Source organism: Mobula hypostoma, chromosome 13 (assembly GCF_963921235.1).
Source record: "Mobula hypostoma chromosome 13, sMobHyp1.1, whole genome shotgun sequence".
NCBI classification, from domain to species: Eukaryota; Metazoa; Chordata; class Chondrichthyes; order Myliobatiformes; family Myliobatidae; genus Mobula; species Mobula hypostoma.
In genome coordinates this window covers 93,920,209-93,931,121 of record NC_086109.1, presented here as the reverse complement: position 1 = coordinate 93,931,121, position 10,913 = coordinate 93,920,209, and the positions used below count along the sequence as shown (strand labels likewise).

General features: G+C 44.6%; 1 protein-coding gene across 2 annotated transcripts in view; it reads right to left on the bottom strand.

Moving 5' to 3' along the window:
* Positions 1-2,200: 2,200 nt before the first annotated feature.
* LOC134355789 (A disintegrin and metalloproteinase with thrombospondin motifs 7) overlaps positions 2,201-10,913 on the bottom strand; it is a 203,747-nt gene continuing 195,034 nt past the window's right edge. Inside the window, exon 24 of one of the 2 annotated variants that reach the window (XM_063066203.1) lies at positions 2,201-3,247. In XM_063066203.1, the coding sequence (XP_062922273.1) occupies positions 3,090-3,247 (158 nt within the window). In that variant the 3' untranslated portion in view covers positions 2,201-3,089. The remainder of the gene's footprint in view (positions 3,248-10,913) is intronic. The other variant, XM_063066204.1, reaches the window with a different exon arrangement.

The window sequence follows — 10,913 nt, the reverse complement described above, 5'->3', positions numbered from 1 at the left end:
TCAATGATCATGCCATCAGGTTGAAGCTACCCCAATGGAATATGAGGTCACTAAGCCTGGCCTCATCATGGCAGTAGAGGAGGTCATGGACTGGCAAGTCAGGGAGGGAATGGGAATTCAATTGAAATGGGTGGTCACTGGGAGATCCTGCCTTTTGTGGAAGGCAGAGTGAAGGTGCTCGACGAAGCGGTCCCCCAATCTACGTTGGGTATCACCGATGTAGACCAGACCGGGAGCACCAGAGAGGGTAGACAACCCTGGACAGACTCATTGGATGGTTTATTTGGGGTCCTGACTGGTGGCGAGGGAGAAGGTGCGTGTCAGGTGGGAGATAAGTGGGGAGGGACAAGTGGACAAAAGAGTCACGTAGGGAGCGTTCCTCATGGAAAGCAGGGAGTGGGAGGAAAGGATGTGCTAAGTTATAGGATCCCGTTGAAGATGGCAGAAGTTACAGAGGATGATGTCCTCTCCATAGATGCTGCCTGACCTGCTGAGAACTCGCAAGGAACATCAGGAAGGGGTGTTTCTGTTAGTCGACAAGTTGGGGAGACCTCATGCTTGTCCTTGTCAAATGAGGGCACCAGTGCTGGGAAGTTTCTTTATTATTTGCACAGTTTGTCTTCTGTTGCACACTGGAGGCTTGTCAGACTTCAGTAAGTATAGCTTACCGTCAGTTCTATAGGCTTGCTTTGTTTTCCTGTGAATGCCTGCAAGAAAATTCAGCTCAAGGTAGAATATAAATGTGGTGACTTTGGAGAGGGTTCAAAGAAGGTTCATGAAAATGATCCCAGGATTGAAAAGTTTATCACATGAGGAGTGTTTGATGGCTCTGGGCTTGTACTTGCTGGAATTCAGAAGAATGAGGGCGAGAATCTCATTGAAATCTGTTGAATGTTGAAAGGCCTTGATAGAGCGGAGGCGGAGAGGATGTTTCTGGTGGTGGGAGAGTCTAAGACCAGAGGACACAGCCTCAGAATAGTGGTACGTCCATTTAGCACAGAGATGAGGAGGAATTTCTTTAGCCAGAAGGTGGTGAATCTGTGGAATTTGTTGCCACAGGCAGCTGTGGAGGCCAAGTCATTGAGTGTATTTAAGGCAGAGGTTGATAAGATTCTGGATTGATCAGGGCATGAAGGGGTACAGGGAGAAGGCAGGAGATTGGGGCTGAGAAGGAAAATGGATCAGCCATGATGAAATGGCGGAGCAGACTCGATGGGCCAAATGGCTTAATTCTGCTCCTATACACAGTACTTACTTTGATAATAAATTCACTCACTATGAGAGGAATTCTGTGCCATTTCCTTTTGCGTTTAGGTCTAGCGGTGAGCATTCACAGATTTGGAATGACCCAGGTCAGAGGCAGAGTGAAACTTCTTCCCCCTCTTCTCACTCATTCTGCTTCAGGTAGTGGAGGGTGGGAGCTGCTGCTTTGCTGTACCAGAGACCCGGGTTCATTCCTGACCTCAGGCACTGTCTGTGTGTGGGTTTCCCCCTCGGGTGCTCTGGTTTCCCCTCTCACGTCCCACTGGTAGGTTCAACTGGACACTGTCAATTGCCCCTCATGCAGGTAGGTTGCAAAAAAAGTTCAGTAGCGCTTTAGAGTGCCAGTGATCGGGATTTAATTCCCTCTATCGTCTGTGAGGAGTTTGTACATTCTCCCTGTGACCATGTGGGTTTCCTCTGAGCACTCTGCTTTCTTCTCATTCCAAAACTGTCCGGGTTAGGGTTAGAAAATTGTGGGCACGCCACATTGGCACTGGACACTTGTGGGCTGCCCCAACACATTCTTGTTAATGCAAATGGCACAATTCACCGTGTGTTTTGATGTTTCAATGTACATGTGACAAATAAAACTAATCTTCAATCTTTAAAAAGATCAAAGAAGCATTGACGGGGAGGTGAGAGTGAATCTGTTGCAGGGAAACAAAGAAATAAAGAGGGGGAAGGGAACTGAAGGGATTACACTGCTGGAATGAATTAAACACCCTCCATTTGTGGCATATGCCTTAAACTCAAACCAGCAAAGTCTATGCATGTAATATAAAAAGATTCCATTCAATATGTTCCCAGGAGACTCTACACTAGGGACTCAAACATCATCGACAGCTGTTTGAAACGATCCTCCTTGTAATAAGACAGTTCAGTTCCTTAGTAACAAACACACAGATATACACACACACACACACACACACACACTCACGTGTACACACGCATATATGTCCACACAATCACATGTACACACACGCACACACACGCACACACACACACACACACACACACACACACACACACCCTTCAGCACAGAAATCAGTGTGGCCCATGTCCTCTTGTGATAGATATAGGTTTTACAATGTTTCTTATGTATTAGCACCATGGCTTTGTATTCAAAATAACGTACAATGATAAATCCTCAACAAATAGTTCTAAAAGTTGAAAATAAGTTTTTTATATAAAAAACTGTTCAAGTATGAAAAGGTTCTGTGCTGTCCGTCACCAGCCGGGATAGGGTACCGGGCAATGATCAGACACAGAGCACCAAGAGACACCTTCATTCCTGTCCCATCTTGTCTGTGTGTAGTTTTTCATTGATTCCATTGTATTTCTTTGTATCTACTGTGAATGCCCGCAAGAGGGTAAATCTCGCGGTAGTGCATGTTGACAAAGGTGTACACTTTCAACTTTGAACTCCGAACCGCTCTGAAGAGACGGCTGAGGCTGTGCTATCAATGGGAAAGGGAGGTGTCGTTCTTCAAACGTTGGAGCACCACTTATTTGAAAGGATGATACGTAACTGTAGCAACCATGGGCCTCAGGCCTTATCCTGCAACCCCAACACTGTAAAATCTTGCTTCAACCCAGTCAGGTTTGTGGTCCTGTAAAATGGTTGCATTAACAAGAATACTGAAAGAAAGTCTCTCTCATTATGTATACATAAATATTTTAAAAAACCCTCCAGATTTCAGTGTTTTCTTTTGTATCTTTTTTTCCTGAATTGCTTTTGGCACCTTTCAGTCACTGTGATACTTCTGCCCATATTGTTTACTTCTGAAAAGTCTCTCTTTTCCTGCATCGTATTCCAGGCTGACCGCTCACCTCCGTGAGATGCGCTCGTTACCGCGGTCTCTCGTTCCGTGTTGCTTGCACGTTTTGCAGCACTGCGCCTGGACAGTCTGCAGGTAACAGCGGCCCAGGAGCTTCAGCGTCTGGCAGAACGTGAAGGTCAGCCGATCACGCTCGCAGGTGTAACCTTGGCGGGGAAAGATACAGGTAAAAACACCTGTTAGTTATCAGTGAACTGTCTGCTGTCCCTCTTTCCCTTTCCCTGTCCCTGGGGTACAAATATGCATATGACTGGTGGCACATTCATCTTGTGATACATGAACACATCGATCACGTGAAGGAATCTGACAGAGTACAGCACCACTTCTGGTGATTAGACAACTAATAATCTGAGCATACTCCTGCTCGAAAACTGTTCTGTACTGACAGAACATCAAACAAACATGTTGCAACTATGCAAAAATTGACTGATGGATGGAACCACTACAGACCCTCACCATCCAGGACATACCCTCTTCTCAAGGAGGTGGTATAAAATCACAATCAGGTTTAATGTCACCGGCATAAATCGTGAAATTTGTTAACTTTGCAGCAGTAGTACAATGCAATACATAATAATAGAGACAAGAACTGTGAATTACAGCAAGTAAATATTATATGTATGAATGTGTGTGTGTGTGTGTGTGTGTGTATGTGTGTATATAAAAATAGTTAAATTAAATTAGTAGTACAAAAAAACAGAATTAAAAAACGTAGCAAGTTAGTGTTTCTTCACAGGTTCAGTGTCCATTCAGAAATCTGATGGCAGAGGGGAAGAAACTGTTCCTGAATCGTTGAGTGTGTGCCTTCAGGCTCCTGTACCTCTTTCCTGATGGTAGCAATGAGAACAAGGCATGGCCTGGGTGATGGGGGTCCCTAATGATGGATGTCACCTTTTCTGAGGCATTGCTCCTTGAAGGTGTCCTGGATACTACGGAGGCTAGTGCCCATGATGGAGCTGACTAAGTTTACAAGTCTCTGCAGCTCACTTCAATCCTGTGCAGGAGCCTGAAGACCCACGCTCAACATTACTCCGTCCCCCTCCCCGCAGACATCAGATTTTTGAACGGCTTGTGAACCCAAGAACACAACCCTACTGATCAGAATCAAGTTTTTTGTCACTAACATATGTCATGAAACTTGCTGTTGTTGTGTAGCAGCAGTACAGTGCAATACATTAAAAACACCACAAACTGTCTAGGTACCATATCCGATGCGGACGCTGGTGACCATGGTTTTCCATACAGGTCTATTACTCGTTCTTTGGATGACTTCCATTTCCTCGGTGTGTAGCCACCTGGCTGGGCCTTTGATGTACATAAGCCGAGGTCTTCCATGAATTACGATGAGAAATATATACAAAAAATAACCAGGCAAAAACAGAGCAAAAATAGTGAGGTATTGTTCCACTTGCCTCTCATGTGGCCAAGTGGTTAAGGCGTTCGTCTAGTTTCCTCAAGGTCGCTAGTTCGAGCCTCAGCTGTGGCAGCGTGTTTGTGCCCTTGAGCAAGGCACTTAATCACACATTGCTCTAGTTTGTGTGAGAAGTGGCGCCCCACGTAGACTTCCAATCTGCGCCTTGTAAGGCATGAAAATGCCCGACGCAGGCCTCTCATAGTCTGAGTCGACGTTCCCTCCCCTCCCTGCCTCTCAAAGTTCAACCCTACAATGCTGTGGTGAGAGGTGGAAACGGGTGAGGCTGGCCAACAGAGCTCTGGTGAAGCTGTATAGGCCAATCCTCTGTACTATGGCTTATAGAAACATTGATGAACTCCAAGCAGACCATTGACTTGGGATGATGGAGATGGGAGGTCATCAATGGCCTATGCCCCACTGGGAGATAAGGGCCCAAGAAGAAGTGTTCCACCGAAACCCTCATTATTTTACACAAGCCTTTTCTTTTCCAAAGGACTTTGCCCACAGGTCACACTCCCCTGCTGTGGATATTTCCCTGCACGTCTTCCCTGCAGCCTTTCAAAAGCAATCTCAAACTTCCTACAGCCCCGCTGTTCCACTCCTGAGATCAGGAGCTTGCTTTCCGGTGCAACAGTACCAACATTTCTAAGACAGATTATCCGAAGGCCGTCACATTCCTGGGCAGGGAGCTCGCGGTTTGCGAACTGGCTGTAACGTTTCAATCGTTCCACAGTGACCACATCTTAAAGGTACTGACTGGTGAGAGGATACAGGGAAGGAGAGAGCCCAGGGAAAGAGAGAGTGCAAAAAGAGAGAAAGGGAGACCCAGGGAAGGGTATGGTGGCCCTGTGTCATCAGGTTCACTGCTTCTTTCCTCTCGCTGATTGTTGGCTTTGTCTTTTAAGATTTTTTATCTTTCTCCTTGAATCCCCTACCAAAGGGAATAGCCTCCTTTCATCTCAGTTCAACAGCCTCAATTTAATGGACCCCCAACTTCCCACAGACCAGTAAACAAGTCCACTCTGTGCAATCTCTCCTCGTACACTAACTCTGTGAACCATGGTGACATTTTAAATCCAGTGACATACTGCTTTGAAAGCTAGTACGTCCTGTCTGAGATACTGAGCTCAGAACAGTCTGAGACCGACCAGGCCTTTGTTTAGCTGTCCCCAACCTCCCTCCCGTGAAGAAAATCTGAAAAGGACGGTGACCTTGGAAGTAAATCTCTCAGTGACCAGAGGCAACAGCTTTGAGTACAGCACTTGAATGAGAATGACCTTAAAATGGATGCAAAAGGTCACAACTCCACATGACCTCGTGGTCTTCATGAAAGCATCATCAAGGAACCTCAAGGCTTCCAGTGGAGACTGATTATTAACGATTTTATTTTACTCTGTGAAATACGTAGTTATTATAAAAGTGACCAGAGATGAGGAGCAGATGTTTCTGTCATCACTCACAGAGGCAGCTGGGCTTAGCTAACATTAGCTTGAAGCTCAGCGTTTTGCTTGACATTGTTTTATTTGTCACATTTACAGTACTGTGTGAAAGTCCAGGGCTCATATACAGAGCTAGGGTGCCTAAGACGTTTGCACAGTACTGTAGCAATTTTAAGTATTACACTTTATTGCTGCCGCAAAAAAAATTCATGACATATGTAAGTGATGATATGAATCAGAATCAGAATCAGGTTCAAAATAAATCGTGAAATGTGTTAATTTGTGGTAGCCAGTATAGTATATAAGGCCATAAGATATACATGTAGAATGAGGCTATTTGGCCCATTGAGTCTGCTCTGTCATTACATCATGGCTGATTCATGTTCCCTCTCAGCTCCAATCTCCTGCCCCCACCCCACATCCCTTCATACCATGACCAATCAAGAAACTATCAACCTCTGCCTTAAATATACATAAAGATTTGGCCTCCACAGCTACCTGTGAAAAGAATTCCACAGATTCACCACTCTCTGGCTAAAGAAATTCCTCCTCATTTCCATTCTAAAAGGACGATCTTCTATTCTGAAGCTGTGTCCTGTGATCTTCGACTCCCCCACCATAGGAAACATACTCTCCACATCCACTCTGTCAAGGCCTTTCACCATTTGATAGGTTTCAATAGGTCACCCCTAATTCTTCTAAATTCCAGTGAATAGAGGCCCAGAGCCATCAAACGCTCTTCATATAAGCCGTTTAATCCTGCAATCATTTTTGTGAACCTCCTTTTGAACCTTCTCCAGTTTCAGCATATTCATTCTAAGATAAAGAGCTCAAAACTGCTCGCAATACTCCAAGTGAGGCCTCACCAGTGCTTTATAAAGTCTCGACATTATATCCTTGCTTTTATATTTTATTGCTCTTGAAATCTACACTAAGATCACATTTGCCTTCCTCACCACAGACTCAACCTGTAAATTAGCCTTTAGGGAATCCTGCACAAGGACTCCCAAGTCCCTTTGTACCTCAGAGTTTTGTATTTTCCCTTCATTTAGAAAATACTCAACCCTTTCATTTCTTCTACCGAAGTGCATGACCATACACTTCCTGACAGTGTATTCCATCTGCCACTTTTTTGCCCATTCTCCTAATCTGTCTAAGTGCTTCTGTAGCCTCCCTGGTCCAGGTGACTTATCTACCTTCAGACCTTTCAGTTTCCCAAGAGCCTTCTCTCTAGTAATGGTAACTTTAACACACTTCATGCCCCCTGACACCTGGAACTTCCACCATTCTGCCAGTGTTTTCCACAATGATGATTGATGCAAAATACCTACTCAGTTCATCAGCCATCTCCTTGCCCCCCCCCCCCGCCATTACTACCTCTCCAGCACTGTTTTCCAGCGGTTCAGTATCCACTCTCACTTCTCTTTTACACTTTATGTATCTGAAGAAACTTTTGGTATCCTTTTTAATATTATTGGCCAGCTTACTCTCATGTTCCATCTTTACCTTCTTAATGACTATTTAGTTGCCTTCTGTTGGTATTTAAAAGCTTCCCAATTCCCTAATTTCCCACTGATCTTTGCCCTCTCTGTCACCTTTTCTGTTGGCTTGGACTTCTCTTGTTAACCATGGTTGTGTCATCTTGCCTTTAGAATACTTCTTCCTCTTTGGGATGTACATATCCTGTGTCTTCCAAATTGGTTCCAGAAATTCCAACCGTTGCTGCTCTGCCATCATCCCTGCCAGTGTTCTTTTCCAATCAACTCTGGCCAACTCCTCTCTCATGCCTCTGTAATTTCCTTCACTCCACTGTAATACTGATACATCCGACTTTAGCTTCTCCTTCTGAAATTTCAGGGTCAATTTGATCATATCATGATTACTTGCCCTGTAGGGTTCTTCGAACTTAAACTCTCTCCGGTTCACGGCCCAACACCCGATCCAGAACAGCTGATCTTCCAGTGGGCTCAACCACGAGCTGCTCTAAAAAACCATCTTGTAGGCCTCTAGAAATTCCCCTCCTGGATCCTGCACCGACCTGATTTTCCCAATCTACCTGCATGTTGAAACCCCCCATGACTATTGTAACATTGTCCTTTTGGCATGCATTTTCTATCTCCTGTTGTAACTTGTAGACCACATCCTTGTTTGGGGGGTCTGTATACAATTCCCATCAGGGTCTTTTTACCCTTGCAGTTCCTTAGCTTTGTCCACGATGATTCAACACCTTCTGACCCTATGTCACCTCTTTCTAATGATTTAATTTCATATTTTTACCAACAGAGCCTCGCCACCCCCCGTCTTTCTGCTTATCCTTTCATACAATGTGTATCCTTGATATGATAATATATAGAAAAAAGTGTAAACTACAGTGAGTATATACATATATATTAAACAGTTAAATTAAATAAGTAGTACCAAAATAGAAATAAAGAAGGAGTGAACTAGTGTTCAAGGGTTCAATGTCCATTCAGAAGTCGGATGGCAGAGGGGAAGAAGCTGTTCCGTGTTGTGAAATTTGTTGTTTTGTGGCAGCAGTACATTGCAATACATAGAATATACTGTAAATTACAATCAAAAATGAATGTGAGGTAGTGTTCATGGGTTCAATGTCAGAGGGGACAAAGCTGTTCCTGAAACATTGAGTGTGTGTCTTCAGGCTCCTGTACCTCCTTCCTTAAGGTAGTGATGAGAAGAGGGCACGACCTCGGTGATGGGGTTCTTAATGACGGGTACCACCTTTTTTGAGGCACTGCCGTTTGTAGACATCCTGGGTGCTGGGGAGGCTCGTGACCATGACGGAGCTGGCTGAGCTTACAGCTCTCTGCAGTCTGTATTTATTTTGCAGTTTATGTCCTTGCGCTGCCCGGCCGTCACAATCACCACATTTCATGTCATACGACCTTGATAATAAACCCGATTATGAATCTGATTCTGTGAGGTTTTCCAGAGCTAGACAAAGACCTGTTGAGGGGGGTGGTGGTCTGGGGGAGGCGGATGTTGGTGAGGGGGGTGATGGGGAGGGGCTCTGGCAGGAGGAGGGTATATGGGTAGAGATAGTGTGAGGTAAGGGCGGTGTTGTGGCAGAGGCTGGGATTAGAGATTTCCCTTCCCTTCTCTAATGGCTACTGCCACTCCAACCACCTGATCTGCTGCTTTCAACCACTCAACTCTGTCACGTTTCCCTCCCTCTTCCATACCTTTATATCCCAGGCAATGAGGAACCTGAGGGCATCCCTACCCCACGTCCTCCTTTAGTGCCCCTCACGCCTTCCCACCGTTGGACCTTGGCTCCAGCCGCCTCCTCATGCCCGACTGCTCTGGGCTTCAGCGTAGGAGGGGTAGGGCTTACTGGCTGATCGATGACCGGAGATGCACGTCTACACTAAAGGTGTTGGCTCAGCTTCACATGGCTGCAGATAAATTGAGTAACGCATACAAAACGCTGGCGGAACTCAGCAGGTCGAGCAGCATCTATCATTACATGCCTCAAGGAGAACTGTGATTTTTTTTTGTGAGAATGATGTAATGGTCTTTTGGAGGTCACCTGATGTAATTTTCCCGCCGATGTGAGGTCATGTGATGACATGTGCGCCATGGGTATATAAGGGTAGACCCCAAATGACGCAGTTAGTTTTTCAGTTTGTAGATTTCCAGGTAGAACGTGCTGTGTCTCCGTTTCTGTTGCGTGTTTGTTTTTGTGACGCAGTTTCATTTTTAAAACGGAGTGTTGAGTTCTGTTGCAAGATACCATATTATTGGACTGGAAATTTTTGCTAGATGTGCTGATTTACCCTATTCCAGCAGTAAAAGGGAGAGTGAAGACTTTATCGAAGTACAGGACCGAAGGATCGAGAGGAGTCGGCATCGTTCGGCAGTTTAATAAAGGATCAACCTTATTGAGTCTTCATTGAAGGAGTAGCGACCTGCATCGAGATAACTCTTGCCAAAAGAGCAAAGAGTTCTAGAGAGCAAAGAGGTTTGCTCTCTAGAAACCAAAGTCAGTTGTTTTAAACTGTTTATTTGCTGCATCGTGAATCGTGTGGACAGAACTAGCAGGAAAGCCGCGTCTATGAAGAAATCCTTCTCCAGAGAAGTCTCTCCCAATTGAACGTATAACTCTGTTGGACTTTCGAATTTACCATTTTAAGAACTATATCTGACTTTATTGCTTTAAGAATTGTTTTCGCATTTAATGCTTTAAGAACCCCAGTGCCGAGTGACGATTTGTTGAACGGCTGCATATCGGTTAACTTCCGGTTAAAATTTTCATTTGTTTTTCCCTTATCATTTATCTGTGTTTAATAAATGTTTGGTTGTTTTTTTATAACCTGTCTCGATTGATATTCATTGTTGCCGTTTACGTAACACTATGAAGAGCAATCTCCCCATTTACCTTTACCTCTAACTATTCCCTCTTCTAATGAAGGGTTACACCAGGATTCTGCAGATGCTGGAAATCTTGCAGCCCTGATGAAGGGCTTCAGCCAGAAACTCTGAATGTTTGTTTCCCTCCTTAGACGCTGCCTGACCTGCTGAGTTCCTCCAGCATCTTGTGTGTGTTGATCTGGATTTCCGGAATCTCAGAAAGGTGACTTCCATCATCAAGGACCCCCACCACCCAGGACATGCCCTCTTCTCATTGTTACCATCAGGAAGGAGGTGCAGAAGCCTGAAGGCACACACTCAATGACTCAGGAACAGCTTCTTCCCCTCTGCCATCTGATTTCTGAATGGACATTGAACCCATAAACACTATCTCACTACTTTTTTCAAATTCCTGTTTTTGCACTACTTATCTTAATTTAAATATCTAATATACATACATTACTTACAGTAAATCAGTTTTATTTCTATATTTATCATGTATGGCTGCCGCAAAGTCAACAAATTTCAAGACATATGCCAGTGATATCAAACCTAACTCTGATTCTGATCACTTGCGTTGAAGTAGTCGTC